Source organism: Acomys russatus, chromosome 23 (genome assembly GCF_903995435.1).
Source record: "Acomys russatus chromosome 23, mAcoRus1.1, whole genome shotgun sequence".
NCBI classification, from domain to species: domain Eukaryota; kingdom Metazoa; phylum Chordata; class Mammalia; order Rodentia; family Muridae; genus Acomys; species Acomys russatus.
In genome coordinates this window covers 24,877,533-24,893,229 of record NC_067159.1, presented here as the reverse complement: position 1 = coordinate 24,893,229, position 15,697 = coordinate 24,877,533, and the positions used below count along the sequence as shown (strand labels likewise).

The 15,697-nt window shown below is 41.4% G+C and overlaps 1 protein-coding gene across 1 annotated transcript in view; it reads right to left on the bottom strand.

Moving 5' to 3' along the window:
• Positions 1-957: 957 nt before the first annotated feature.
• Pde5a (phosphodiesterase 5A) overlaps positions 958-15,697 on the bottom strand; it is a 121,288-nt gene continuing 106,548 nt past the window's right edge. Inside the window, exons 18-21 of the mRNA XM_051166056.1 lie at positions 14,051-14,114; positions 4,839-4,913; positions 3,638-3,721; positions 958-1,120 (exon numbers count right to left, since the gene is read on the bottom strand). Of these exons, the coding sequence (XP_051022013.1) occupies positions 983-1,120; positions 3,638-3,721; positions 4,839-4,913; positions 14,051-14,114 (361 nt within the window). The 3' untranslated portion in view covers positions 958-982. The remainder of the gene's footprint in view (positions 1,121-3,637; positions 3,722-4,838; positions 4,914-14,050; positions 14,115-15,697) is intronic.

Below are 15,697 nucleotides of genomic sequence, written 5' to 3'. Positions count from 1 at the left end.
AGGCCGGAAGCTTTTCACACACTGCTCCTTTGAATTCTTTGTTTGACCTCCCTATTGGAGGCAAACTTCTATTACTCATATCACTTTATTTTTCCTATAAATTTCAGTTGACAGAACAATCGAGGTCTATTTTGTGACTTCAGGCAAGTACTCCTATGGCCACTTTTCTTTTCAAACTTAAATTGTTGAGTTAAGGAGATGAAAAGTAAAATAATAATAATAATAATAATTTGTTTTAAAAATTTTCAGCATTTAAAATGTAGATTGCCAGAAAGACCTTTCAGTGAAACATTTCTTTTGGCTGAGGGCTCTCCAGGGCCCTCCCACATCTGGCAAACAATTTTGGGACAGTCAGTGGGGAATCATCTGGTCCCAGGCTTTAGAAAGGGTGCTGAGACTGTGTGCTGAAGGGCCACCACATGGATAGGTTGTAATTTCAATTTGCCCCATCATGTAGATGGGGTGTCCTGCAAGTCCTCCCCATCACAGAAAGACCGCAGAGATTAGCTACCACAGTGTCTTGTTTCACGTCTTAACTTGGTTAAGACCCTTCTGACAAGTTTACATTCATTTCTCCCTAAAATCCACTGAGTCAGCATTCATCTCACAATGGCTTTAAAGGTCCCAGAACGCATTCAATTGGCCTCGAATCCACTTTTGGGAAAGATTCCTGACGTGTTTGAAAGACTGGTGACTCAGAAACAAAAAGGCCAGTTATTTATAACCCCCAAGCAAAGCTGAGCGGAGTGTAGGAATGCCGCTTGCAGCATTCTTATCAACGTTGTTCAGAGTGAGTGTGACTCTTCATTTCACTTCAGTGGCATAAAACGAAAGTATACAAAGTTGGTAGCAGTCTCTAAAACACGTCATGCTATGCTCACAGGAGCTGTGCAAAAACAAAATACAGCAGCGGCAAAGTGCACACAAATTTTCATAGTGTATGGTGAAACCGGGCCTGTGGCAGTTTGCACGGCGGAGGCAGTCAGTCTCGTTTGGCCTGGCTACTGTCCCTGTTAATCAGTGTCTTCTCCTGCTGCTCCGCAAGGGCCTGCCACTTCTGTCTGTTCTTTCTGCAGCCGTCCAGCAAGGGCAAACAGTCCTTCGACACGTGGGTCAGGGCCTAAGGAAAAGAAAAGGAACAACTAGACGCCAGCCTCTGCCACAGGCTTGTCACCAAGGGCCACAGTCATTACACGAGCAGCCCACGGCTGGCAATCTCATTAAGTCCTAGAAACACACACGGGGTATTGGCCAAGGATTCCCGCTTAAGCTACATAGTTGAGGAGGCATACTTTGGGACAGGTGAGGACAACACTGAGGGGGTCTTGACGGTGAGGCTGGGGCAACGGCGGCTTGGCAGCTAAGAGCATGTTGTGCTCTTGTTTAGGACGTGAGCTCGGGTCCCAGCACTCACGGCTGCCTAGCACTCCAGAGGGTCCATTGCTCCTGGCCTCTAGGAACAGCTGTACTCTTTTGCACATACCCACACAAAGACATGCACATGATTAAAGATAAAAGTGAATCTTTAAAATACATCAACAGCGAGGCATGGGAGAGCCATTTGTTTGGGTCTGCTGTTTATGCTAGCAGACACTTCCTGAGGGTGCTGTGAGAAACTGTTCCTGTGTTTTACACAATCTCATAAAGGTTATTATTATTTACCAAGCATGGCGCCATTTAGTTACAAGAACATTTGCTGTGGCTTTCTTTGTAATACAGAAATGACAAATACCCAACAAGGCTTAGTAATACTTGGTAAGTGCTTTATGATCATTATGAATGTCTCAGGCTCACATCTGACATGTATGCTGTATCATGGAGTTTAAAAACCAAGTTTTATTAAATGACCCGAGAACAGCTTACAGTGCACACAGCATCAATAGCTATCTCTGAATAGTAAGACTATGAGAGATTTTAATCTGCCAGTTTGCTTCCCAGGACTTTCTGTTTGATCTGCAGTGAGAACATGCCACTTTCATGATAAAGGCACCTTTCAAGATCATATAGAATTCCCAGCAGCATAAAGAGTGCTTACACAAACTACACAACAGAGTGAAATCTAAAATGGCTCTTCTGATTATATTATTCTTTCTGGTTACAGGGATGGGAAAAATCAAGAGCCATGGTATCATCAGCTGAGAAGAACTCTTTACCTAACGAGCAGGGAACGGGTCTGGCATACACAGGAGGTTTGAGGATACCTGAAACACGGCTCCTGGCAGCATCTGAGGAAGAACTTCTGCACTGAGGAGAAGCCTGGCCAAATGGACCCTGAGGACCATGGGGAGGCAGGTGTGTCTTCTGTTCTACCATGCCCTTCATCCTCATCAGCAGGATTGTCTGTTAAACCTGTCAGTGCTTTTGGTGGTTTGGTTACGAATGGCCTCCATAGGCTCCTGTATTTGCACTCTTACTCCCCAGGGAGTGGCACTATTTGAGAAGGAGGTGTGGTCTTGTTTGGGGGAAGTGCGTCACTGGGGGTGGGCATTGAGGTTTCAAAAGCCTAGAACTAGGACCAGTTTCATTCTTGCTCTCTCCTCCCCTCCCTTCCTCCCTCCCATGCCCTCCCCTCTAACTATGGATCAGGATGTAGCTCTCAACTACTTCTCAACTATTCAAGTAGGATGCGCGTCTGCTTCTGGCAATGATGATCATGGACTGAACCTGTGGGACTGTAATCGAGCCCCCCAACTGAATGCTTTCCTTTCTAAGATTCACCTTGGTCATGGCGATTCTTCACATAATAGGACCCTGACTAATACTGGAACCCTGGACTAAGGACGGGAACTGGACTCTCAACTGGGCTCTGCATTAACTACATATTTGGGGTAAATATTCTCTTCCCCCCCCCCAGATGAACTTTACACATCCAATTACTAAATCTGCAATATCTGGATTAGAAAATTTGTATTTTTTGTTTGGCCTTAACCTTTTATGACAATCCCAGGATAATTTCTCAAGCAAATGAAACTTAAATCCACTCGAACTTTTAGAAACAAAGGCGGCATCTCCTTGTGAACTGGGGTAATAAACATTTAAATCAGTGCATTGAATATTAGAAGGAACTTTCGCCAGAACAACAAAAGCTACAAAAAAAAACCCAAAAAAACAAAACAAAACAAAAAAAAACAAAACCAAGAAGTGAAAATGGCAGAAGGATGGAGATTGGACCATATTCCAGTAACCTCCTCCTTTTAAAAAGTCCTCAGAAAACTTCCCTTAATAATATCTAAGCCACAATATGACAGTGAAGAAAAAAAAAGTTGGGCGACTATTTTTTGTGCTTAGGCTAAAATTAAACTTTAGAAAGACAGTGCAGAGACAGAGTATGCAGGGCATATCCCTTCAAGGGCAGCAACAGCAAGTGCCCCTTAGCACCCCCTAAATTAACATGTTGGTGACCAGCACACGCTGGGTGCTCAGCAGATATTTATACCCAGAGTGAGTCAATGCGAACCACGTCCCTTGTTCGCTACAGACCTCACACTCGTCAGCAAAAAGAAACAATAGCAGTGATAATTACAGTTTTTGGCTTAGAAGCAAAAATATGCATCCAGTGCTAATCTTTTCAACATACTTCAGATTCAATTCACAACACAACCCAACTTTAGCAATCTAGTGTTTTCCCTGTGAGTACCTCATATAGCTGCAAGCAGATGGCGTCTATGAACCCAACTTGCATGCTTGGAATTTTATTTTTCTTCTCCCTGTTCATTAGATCCTGAAAATACACACAGACAGATCTGCATTTACTCAAAGGCCACAGGGAAGGTTGGCTGTAAACAGATGATCAGTGGTTAGCTCAAAGAGGTCAGATAGAAAACACACACACACACACACACCCAAACCCTACAAAGAAAAGGAAGAAACTGAAACAAATAAATGGTTTGAAAAGATCCTTTTTTCACATTTGAGATCTGTACCTCTATATTAAAAGGCAGTATGTATCAATTTTTAAGAAGATTTATTTACTTATTATTTATGCAGTGTTCTGCCTGCATGTGTGCCTGCATGCCAGAAGAGGGCACCAGTTCTTATTATAAGATGGTTATGAGCCACCATGGGAATTGCACTCAGGACCTTTGGAAGAACAGCCAGTGCTCTTAACCTCTGAGCCATCTCTCTAGCCCCAATACATACTTTTTGTTTGTTTTTTTGTTTTTTGTTTTTTGTTTTTTGTTTTTTGTTTTTTGTTTTTTAAGATAGAGTTTCTCTTGTAACCCTGGCTAGCCTGGACTTGCTCTGTAGAGCCGGTTGGCCTTGAACTCACATCAGCCTGCCTCTGCTTCCCGAATGCTGGGATTAAAGGCGTGCACCACCACGCCCAGAAAATCAAACACTCTTAAAGTCACTGTTCTCTTATGGGTATTTATCCTCACAAAATAATGCAGAAAAGCAATGCAACTGTTTATCACTTTTCTGTGTATAATAATGAACATGGCAAATACTAGAGCAAAGGAAGTGAATTAAGTTGTGGCTGCATTTATTTCCTGTAATTATGATCCATATACACCATTAGGACCTAGTGTCTAAGCAATTTTCACCTCCCTAGCTTGCTTTTGCTTTTGAGTCAGCATGTATGATTCTTCTAAAAGGAGTTTGTTAAAAAGTGAAACGAGAAACTGCATTCCCAAGGAAACGTATCATAGACGTATTAAGAAGCAGTATACGCTTTAGCGAAGCGTGGGCACATGCTTGTAACACCGGCACCAAGAAGCTGAGGCAAATGGATTTTATGATGGAGACTAGCTTAATGTACACAATAAGAACCAGTCTAAGACAAGTATATAATTTTAAAATGTGGCGAGTAGTTCCCACCAAGAGAACCGCGTACTTACAGCAGGCTCGATGTTGAGTTCTTTTCTCTCCCTGTCTCCTTGATCAAAAAATTCAGCTGCTACAAGTTCTGCTATCTGAAACAGACAACAGACTGAGTGTTGGGGTGGGGGGGGGGTGGAGGGAGGAGCAAGGTGTGGGGTGAGGGGAGGAGCAGGTCGGTCTTCGAGACAGAGACTGTGAGTGAGATAATGAAGTCTAGCAAACCTGTTGTTTCCAGCACATGGGTAGCATTAGGATGACACAGTGATGAGAAACAGAAATTATGCCACATTTGCTGTAACCACGCCCTCACAACTACTTGACACTCCTTAACTAAGCAGGAAGCAAGAGGCTTCAGTTTTGCGAGTCTAGGGCGAGTCTGCTCATCTGTATGGTAACCAGCAAGCTATTTATTAAGCATCCATTTCTTTCATTTTTTTAAAAAAAGCACCTAGTTCCTTGAGGATTTCATACGATGCATTTTGATCATATTCACCCTCTTCCCACAACCGTTCCCAGATCCACCCTACCTCTTCTTGTTCTCTTTCTTCCTTCCAAGACTTTCCATATACCCTTCCTAGCTTGTTTTCAAATCCACGGCCTCAGATTTATTTCTAAACACTTCTCAGTCAGTGTAGTGTAACTTGTGTGTGTGTTTCAGGGCTGATCCTCTGGTACCGAACAACCAGCTGGTGTGCTCTCTCCCAGCTGGGGAAAATCCTTTCTCCTGTGCCCCCCCCCCCCCCCCCGCCAACCCCTCGCCACCCCCCTCTGCCACACACACACACTTTAGTCACCTGCAGTTCTTTGTGAAGGCTTAAGGCCTTGTGAGCTTTCCCCCCACCAGCCATGTTATCAAGCCTATTGGGGTCATCCTTGTTCAGCTCACATTTGGGCAGTCATGTTGATGAGACTTGACATTCCTAGGAGACACAATGTCACAGCCAACTCTATGTTCTAAAGCACCAACTATAAAAGATGAATGAAAAACAGCACCGAATGCTGTATTGCAACTGGTTGACAGGCCCTTTAGGTTTCTTGTAATCTCTTTTGACCTTTTCTTGCAATTTCCGTTGTTGTTGAGCATTCTGGTTTGTTTTTCTTATAGTTTCTCAGAGTCTGGATTCCACAGACCACATTCTTGTAATGCCACTGATGGCTTTCTCAAGGCTCAGCTAAACTAGCTCATTTTCTTCTTAGCCTGGCTCCTTAGGCAGTAGTGGCTAATTATATGAAGTCTGTCCCTCTTTTTGTGATAGTCATAATTATTGATGTTTTCTGGCGTCCATTTATTTGGGGGTTTCCACAAGGGTGACAGTCAAAGGCAATATTTTTTAGGTTTGTTGTATTTGTTTAAATACCGAAAAAGTTTCCCATTATCAATTATTTGATTATGCTTCGGTGTAATTCATATTTAAGAAAACAAGTTTCTTTCCAGTGTACCCATTAAAAACCCACTTGATTCGCAAGCATCTATCAAAGATGACACTAGAAGGTTTCCGTTTTGCTAATACTTTTATTATTTGAATTTTGGGGGTTTAAACATCTCTGTGTGTTGCAGTCCTTCTGGAGGCAGCTTCTTCCATTCTGCCAGTGCAAGCTTCTGGACCAGGTCTCTGTTCTCTAAGCACAACTCTAGTACTTTCTAGTAACTTCCTTGCTTTCATGGTAACAAGGCTGTCTGTGCCCATTTTCTTGCTCTGTAGTTCAACTAGTCATGTCTTGATGGAGCCATGGATGCTCCAAATTGTGTTCATGTCCCTTTATGATTCATGTGCTCATTACTTGAATTTCTTCCATCACCTAACTTTGACTCTTTCTTGTTCTCTTTTATAGTATACTCTATCTACATGATATATTTGTATCATCTATATCCATATCTGCGTCTATACATTATAGGCTAGGATCCACATATGAGGGAGAACATAGTTTTAGTTTTTCTTTCTGAGACCGTGTGGCCTGGCTTAACATTATACATTCCAAGGCCACTCATTTTCACGAAACTGTTGTGATTTCATTTTTCTTTAGAGTTGACAGTACTCTAGTTTATATTTGTACCATATTTTCAAGCCCTGCTCATCTGCTGATAGACAACTACGTTGATTGCTATCATTTGCTATAGGGATCAAACCAGCAATAAACATGAGTACGCAAACATCTCTGCGATATGCTACAGAGTCCTGTGACTATATGCCCAGGCATGTGGGTCAAATGATAGTTCTACTTTTAAGTTTTGGAAGAACCTCCAAACTAACTTCCATAATGGCTGTACTAACCTGCACCCCCCCCCCCCCCCGGCAGTGAATAACGGCTCCCTGTACTCCATATTGTCACCAACATTTGTTGTTAAATTTGTTGATGAGAACCATTCTGACTGAGGTAAGATGGTATCTCAAAAATTGTTTTAATTTGCATCTCCTTGATGGCTAAGGATATTGAACACTTTTAAAAATAGTTATTGGACATCACTGGTACAGACCCTCTCCCATTCTGGGTGCTGTCTGTCTGCTCTGCTTGTAGTTTCCTTTGCTGTGCAGAACCCTTTTCATTTCAAACAGGCCCATGTAGTTGCTGGTAATGCTTGGGGCCAGGTTCTGTGCGGTAGAAGTCCCCACTGTCTTGAGGAGTATTCCCTGTCATGAGGAGCTTTCATGTAGCAGTCTCTGTATTTGGGGACTTACATTAAAAGTCTTTGATCTATTTTGAGTTGGCTTTAGACAAGTGTTGAAAGATATGAATTTACTTCATTCTCTTGAAGGTGTGCAGCAGATGTTGTCAGTAGCACTTGTTGAACAGGCTACCTTCTTTCCCGACACCCCCCCCCCCTCCATATCCCAAATGTATGTTTCTTACCCTTTGTGAAAACTCACATGAGCATAGCTATACGTTTTATTTCTGGGTCCTCTTATCCATTCCATTGGAGTCACTGTCTACTTTTAAAAAATTACATGTATGGGTGTTCTGCCTGCATTTATGTATGTACACCACATGCAGACCCAGTGCCTACACAGTTGAGAAGCAGCCATCAGATCCCCCGGGACTGGAATTGCAGAAAGCTGTAAGCTGCTATGTGGATGCTTGTAATTGAAGCCAGATCCTCTAGAGAGCAGCAAGTGCTGCCCTGTTGATTCTTACGGCAGTACCAGGCAGTCTTGATCACTATAGCTCCGTAATATAATTTGCAGTTAGGTTGTGCTACTCCTGGAAGTACGCTTACTCCTTAGAATTTCCTTGGCTATTATTTTTCTAGTTCTATCAAATCTGTCTTTGATTATTATTATTTTTGTTTCCTTCCTATCTTTCTTCCTTTCCCTTTTGGCTGGTGGATACATGCACAAAAATATAACTGATAATGAGTGTATAAAATTTAACCTGAAGGTCCACACTTTTGGAATGAACACTCTTAACTGTACAGAAGTTCACTGAGATGTTCGGAGCTTTCTCTAGAGAAACAGAGCTCTCCTCTGTGATTCGGCCAGTCATCCGTCACAGGCTCCAAACAGCATCCCTATGAGCCACTGATGCCTGAAGGGCCATCGGGTCAGCTGGAGCATGTGGTCCAAGAGGTAGAGCAGCCTGCACAGCAGCCTAGACTTGCTGGGAGAGCCTTCTGTTCCAGGCCCCACTCACACCTAGCGCCTTTCCTTGCTACTCAGTACATGGACCACAGTCACACATCAAGTGAGAAATGTGCTGTCTCCAGATTCCAAACAGGCCCACTAAGCACTGTGCTTCTTTCTTGGTGGTGGGAGGGTCCAAGTACACTAACTTATCCTTCACCTTAGAAGGAGGACTTTCTCTGCATGGCCCACGTCCCTGGGCTCCTAGAAATTTCACTGGGATAGAAGGCCCTAGAAATTTGCTTGGATTTCTTCTCCATCCTCTAATGTGCATATGTATTGTCAAAAGTGGTTGCTACCTAACCTTCCCTTGGCCCAATCAGCACAATGTCATTGATATAGTGGACCAAAAACTGTGTGTTATTAAACCTAGACTCAGAGCCCCCTATCAATAAACTAAGCCTATCTGGTATATATGTGCCTTCCACCATTAGCCCATACCCTTAAAATCTTTCCCATATAAGAGTCCCCAGACTTCAGCTCGAATTAGTTAGCAAATTCATAAGCTCTTCTGTGGTATACCATTCCTCCTCACCAACTGCACTTTCTATCTCCCCTCAAGGAGCCTGTTTAGCCTTAGGTCTGGTGGTAGGTCTAGAGGCAAATAATGTTGGGCCCTGAGGGGCATCAGAATTGTCTTGCCTGCCATCGCCTTCAGGGAAAGTCACTGCTGATTCAGAGACAAAGAAGGATTCATTCTCTCAGGCAACAGCAGAGAGGGCAATATGGCACTCTGCAGCATCAGGGGAGACGCGCATCCTCCGCTAGAGGTGGACTGACTGCTTTCTCCACTGAGATAAGCCCTTCAGAAGCTGAGAGTTCAAAGTCTTCAGCCTCTGAGGGGTCCTCCTACACATCTCCATCCCAAGACACAGTATCCGATTCCTTACCAGTCAGTGCCCTCCCTGTGACTGATGACACCCTGTGACCGGGACTTGGCTTTTCACTGTAATTCAGCCATGCTTATAATGAGGGATTCCGTTTGATTTTCTGCATCATAAGTTCTGTGGCTGCTGGAGAGAAGACTCTCGTCCAGGGCACACTTGGAAACCTTTAGGCTGCTCACAAGCATCTGGAGCTCTGCATCATAGACTTCGTTGTTTTCCTTGTCACTGTGTACTGAGATGCTAGAAGGTGGTTACTTTTATCAGGAAGTTCTTTTTTTCTCTCCCTTTTGTTAATATACACAGATATATTAGAAGCAAAGAGACTACAGTGTTATTTTCCTTATTTTTCTACAAATTGTCAAAGTTTTATGCATAGAGTCACTAAATTCCTTCCTCTTCCCAATAGGTCAGGCAGAATAAGCAAATGTATTTATCTTGGCATATTCCTCAAGTAGTTCATAGCATGGATTTGCTCAGAGCAGAGCTTCTAGGAGGTTCCAGTAACTGAAGATGCCAGCAAGTTGGAAAGCCTGTTCCAGACTCTTAAAAATCCATACTTATAATTATCTTTCTGTAGAACCATTTCTGGTACCACAATCTGTACTAGTCAGGTTTCCTTAGAGGCAGAGAATTGATGGAATAAATGAATATTCATATATATTAATATGTATATATTATATTAAGATAGCGCTTATTAAGAGTGGCCTACAGGTTGTGCTGCAAGATGTCTGACAGTGGCTGTTTCCCAAGAATTCAGTAGTTGTTCTGTCACAGGGCTGACCCAGCTAATCTTTGGTCTTTGTTGGAACCCTGAAGTCGGTCGTAATGCCAGTGAAGAGATGCTTCAACAGCGGGAGAGATGAACTTGCCATCCAGAGTGAGGGCAAGCAGGCAAAAACCAAAAGCTTCCTTTTTCCATGTCCTTTTATCTAGTCTGCCGCCAGAAGGTGTGGCTCAGATTTAGGGTATGTTTTTTTTACGTCGAATGATCAGATTTAGGGTAAATCTTCCAATCTCTAATGGTCAGATGGAGACAATCCTTTGAAGGTATTCCTAGTTGTTTAGGTTTTAGGTGACTCCAGATGCAGTCAGGTTGACAACCAAGATCAGCCATCACATATAGAGATTTTGTGTCTGGCTAAAGTCTGATGATAAGATTTAAAACTCCCAAATGGATACAAGGAATAAATGATTCAAGAACAGTTAACCAAAAAAGGCATAAAAAGCTACACCACTATAACAAAATACAGTAATTAAAAAACACTGTTCACTAGTAACTTAATATTAATAGTCTTGGTTCCTCAATAAAAAGGCACAGCACAAACAAACCAATTAGATTACAAAAAAGAAATCCATTTTTATGTTGCCTGCAAGAAATGCACCCCACTATCAAGGACAGATACCACCACAGAGTAAAAGAATGGAAAATTTTAGTCCAAAAATAGAACTAAGAAACAAGCAGGCACAGACTTCAAACCAAAGCTAGTCAGAGGAGCCAGGCAGGACATTTCATATGTGTTAAAGGAAAAATCCACCAAGAGGATATTATAATCCTAAACATGTACATACCAAACACATGGAAACCTAACTTCATAAAAGAGTCATTTTTAGATTTAACATCATAGATTGACCCCACCATAATGACAGTGGGTGATTTTAATATTCTCCCCGATAGGCAGGTCATGTGGACAGAAATTAAACAGAGAGACTTTAGAGTTAAATGATATCATAAATCAAATCAGACATTTACAGAACACCAGTCCTGAAGATAAATGCATCCTTTTCACAGCAGCCCATGGAACTTTCTTTAAAACTGACCACATATTAGGACACAAAACAAGTCTTTAAAACTATAGGAAAAGCTAAATGACATCTTTCATCTTGCCTAAACACAAAATAATAAAGCCAGATATCAACAACAGAATGGGCGAATAGTACACAAATTGGGAAAAAACACACACTAATAAATAACAATCAGGTGAAGAAGAAATCAAAGGAAATTGAAAACTTCCTACATAGAATGGAAATGAAAATACAGCATACTGAAATGTATGGAAATACATGAATGCCGTACCAAGTTTATAGCATTAAGTGCCTACATAAAAAGAACTGGGGAAATTTCATATTAATGACTTAATTATACACCCGAAAGCTTTTTTTTTAAAAAAAGTAACAAATGACACCTAAAAAGAGCAAATGGGAAGAAAGAATCAAACCCAGGCTGAAGTTAATGAAATAAAAATTTTAAATAGAATACAAGAGTTGGGCCTTAAAAAAAAAACAACAACAAACAAACAAAACCCTTAGGACATGGTAAACCTTTAGCCAAACTGACACACAACCAGAGGGGACCCAAAACATGAAATGAGAGAATAGGAGGCTGGAGACGGCTCAATGCTTAAGAGCGGCCGCTACTCCTGCAGAAGACCAATTTGGTTCCCAGCACCCACATGACGGCTCCCAGCCACCTGCAACATCAGTTCCAAGAGATCTGACATCCTCTTCTGATTCCAAGAGCACCAGACATGCACATGGTGCATACATGGAGGCAAAACACTCAGGCAGATAAAATAACTCTAATTTTAAAATGGAAAAAAAAAATAAAGACAAAATGGGAGACATTACAATAGACACTGAGGAAATTCAGAGAATTGTAAGCCTATACTTTAAAATCTGTATTCTACTAAACAGGAAAACCTACAAGAAGTGGATAACTCTCTAGACATATATAATCTAACAATGTTCAATTGAGATGGGGTAAAGAATTTAAATAGGCCCATAATATCCAATGATATTGAAGCAGTAATTTAAAAAAATTCCCATGTAAAAAAAATCCCACAGCCACATAGATTCACAAAAGATTTCTACCATATATTAAAAGAAAAACTAACATCGATACCTTTCAAATTATTCTGTAAAATAGAAGTGGAAGGATTATTTCCATTTAAAAAAAATAAAATCAGTATTACCTTGATACCAATACCACACAAAGATTCAACCACAGGCCAGTATGTAAATTCTCAATGAAAACTTGCAAACCCAGCCGGGCATGGTGGCGCACGCCTTTAATCCCAGCACTCGGGAGGCAGAGGCAGGCGGATCGCTGTGAGTTCAAAGCCAGCCTGGTCTACAGAGTCCGGGATGTCCAAGGCTACACAGAGAAACCCTGTCTCGAAAAAAAAAAAAAAAAGAAAGAAAACTTGCAAACCCAATTCAAAAGCACATTAGAAAGATTATCCACCATGAGCAAGCTAGATTGATCCAAACGATGCAGGGATGGTTCAGTATATATAAATTAATAAATGTAATCTACACATAAGTAGACTCAAGGACAGAAATCATGCAAATGTCTTAGTTGCAGAAAAAGTTTTCAACCAAGTATGATATACTTTCAAGATGAATGTCCCAAAGAAACCAGGGATACGAGAGACACATTACAACATAATACAGAAAACGTACAATAAACCCACAGCAAGCATCATTCTAATGGAGAGAAACTGAAAGCGTTTAAGGATTAAGGACTTAAGCATTTAGGATTAAGACAAGGATGCGTAGTCTCTCCATTCCTATCAAATATAGTGCTTGACATCTTAATTAGAGCAATAAGACAGAAGAAGGAGGTAAAAAAAGGGATATAAATAGCAAAAACAAAGTTAAAGTATCTTTATCTGCAGATGATGTAGTTCCATACAGAGAAAACTCTAACGACTCTAACAGAAAACTCCCACAGCTGATAAATACACTCAGTAAAGGAGCAGTATACAAAATTAACACACAAAGCAGTAGTTTTTTTTTTTTTAAATACGAACAGCAAATATACAAAGAAAGAAATAAGAAAAACAATTCTGTCCCTCCTCCCCCTGAGACAGGGTTTCTCTGTGTAAGCTTCGGCTGTCCTGGAGTCTCTTTGTAGACCAGGCTGGCCTCGAACTCACGATGATCCGCCTGCCTCTGCCTCTGCCTCTCCCTCCTAGGTGCTGGGATTAAAGGCCTGTTCCACTATGCCTGGCAACAATTTCATTCTTAAAAACTTTTAAAAATTATTTAAATAAAGTAAGGAAGTGAAATACTTATTTAGTAAAAAATTTAAGACACAGAATGAAGAAGTGGAAGAAGATACCAGAAGATGGAAAGACTTCCTATGGGTACAGATTGTTAGAATTAATATTGGGAAATTGGCCACCTATCAAAGTAGTCAATAAATTCAACATAATTCCACCACTATTCTTCACAGGAATTGAAGAAATAATATTAAACTTCATAAGGAAATACCCCTCAGAAAAGAGCCCTAGAATAGTTAAAACTATCCTAAACAATATAAGACCTGCTGGAGGCCCATCAGGCTCCATTCCTGATGGAGGTGGAGACCAGGGTCCACTCCAAGCTGGCAGCTGAACTTGGCAGTGTTTTCCACCTACTGCTGTTTTTAGAGGCATGAAAGAATAAGAATACAAAGGGTGAATGCTGCTACTTGTGATGAAAAACAGCAGTGCCCCCGTGACATTGCTATCTTCACCACAGCTGAGGTGGAAGAGGTAGCTGCAATGAAACATACTTTGTGTGAAGCATTGCCATTTAATCATTAAAACAATGTTATGAGGTATGCCCCTCCATCTTATACAAAAACAAATCGAAGTTTGTTTACTTCCAAGGCTACCTTTACGTGAAGCGACTTTTCTTATTTTGACTTTTTTGTTCTGCTTTGATCACCACTGAGCAACATACCCGTTGTTGAATAGGCCAGGGCTTAGTAATCGCAGAGAGGTCACAGGCAGTCATCAGCATTGCTCTGTTACGGGAGAAAGAAACCCCCCAATCTGTGAATATTTATTCTCAGTAAAGTTGTTACTTATAAAATATTAAATTGAAATCACTTAAAAACAGAAGATCCAAAATTTAAAAACTACAGAGGAGAAACAATTTATTCCGAGAACCTGGCTGTTGTGACTGGGATGCTGCCTTGCTATTTTGGTTGCCCTGTGAGTTATTTTGTCCTTGGGGTAAAAACTTGCCTGGTATCACTAGCTTTTCCACATTGATAGTGAGATGAAACCACACTGATTAACCACAAAGATAACATTAAACATCCTAATGAGGACAGACCTGTTTATTTATAGTGAGCCACCTTAATTCACTCGCCACATGCCGGGCTGTCTATGTAATAACACTTTCAAGGCAGAGCAGTATATGGTAGAGGGTCTTTTTCCCCAGCAGGGAAAAGGAAAAGGGGGGGGGGTGATGCTGTTAGCTCTCCTCTGGTTAGAGCAGTGGGAACAGTCCCCAGGCTATTAACAATGTGCCTTGGAATAGAACAACACAGCTGTGAAAATAACCTCGTGGGGGATGGGGAGGCTCTCACACACTCTGAGAGGACCTCCACTGTACTATACAGCCTAGAATGATGCACCACCAAAATTCTGAGTTTAGAGGTGTGGCCACCTCACCTGTGTTATGCTCGGCTAAGGATTGAACCCAAACTCTGAGGATTGTTACAAAAGCCTTCTACCAGCTTGGGCTACATCCCTAAGCTCAATGTCCGACTTCAGCTGTCTTTCCCTGAATCATTTTCAAATGTGTATTTAACAGTCCCTTTACACTGTTTGGGGGAAAACAGACAAAAAAGGCAATTCTTGCAAAACAAACAGTCTCGGTAAAATATCATTTGTCCCTTTAGAGATATTCAGCCTGGAACCACAGGAGGCTATTGCTGCCATATTCTCTGTTATTCTAACTCTTCTACAGGAATGAATATGCTGGACGTATTTTTAACCACAAGTGGAACCCACTGTCAGGAAGGATTTCGACCATACTTGCCAAGATAACTGTGCCTGCCAAAGGTGACTGACCATAGGATCTTGATTATAAACCTATCTGTGAAAGAGAAAATTGGCTCAAACTTGGAGCTTTGTGGTATTTCTCTCTTTGTTATTATAGCACTCACATTAGTCACAGGAGCAGGCCCACACATTTCTAAGGCACTACTCTGAAAGAAAAGTTGGTGATAAGGAAAGCATGACTATACAGAACAGGCAGCTAGGTACTTATAAGTTGTTTTCTTTTAGTTGGCCTATTTGTTTTGCAGGCTAAGCAATCTCAGTTTCTTTAAAGAAATGTTGACGTCAACACTATCTGTAATTCTACAGTACCTTTAGTCATTGGCTTTTGTTTTGTTTTGTTTTATTGTTTAAGACAGGGCATCAACATTTATATCCCTGTGTGGCACTGAACTTGTGGTATTCATTTTCCTTCATCCTTCCAAGTGTCCCTTAAACTGATTCAAAGCCAACTTACAGTGGTTTCCTGGTTCTGTTTTACTGATACAAGTTATTGCCATGGCAAAGACGGTGGCAAGCAGCCACAGAGACAGAAGGA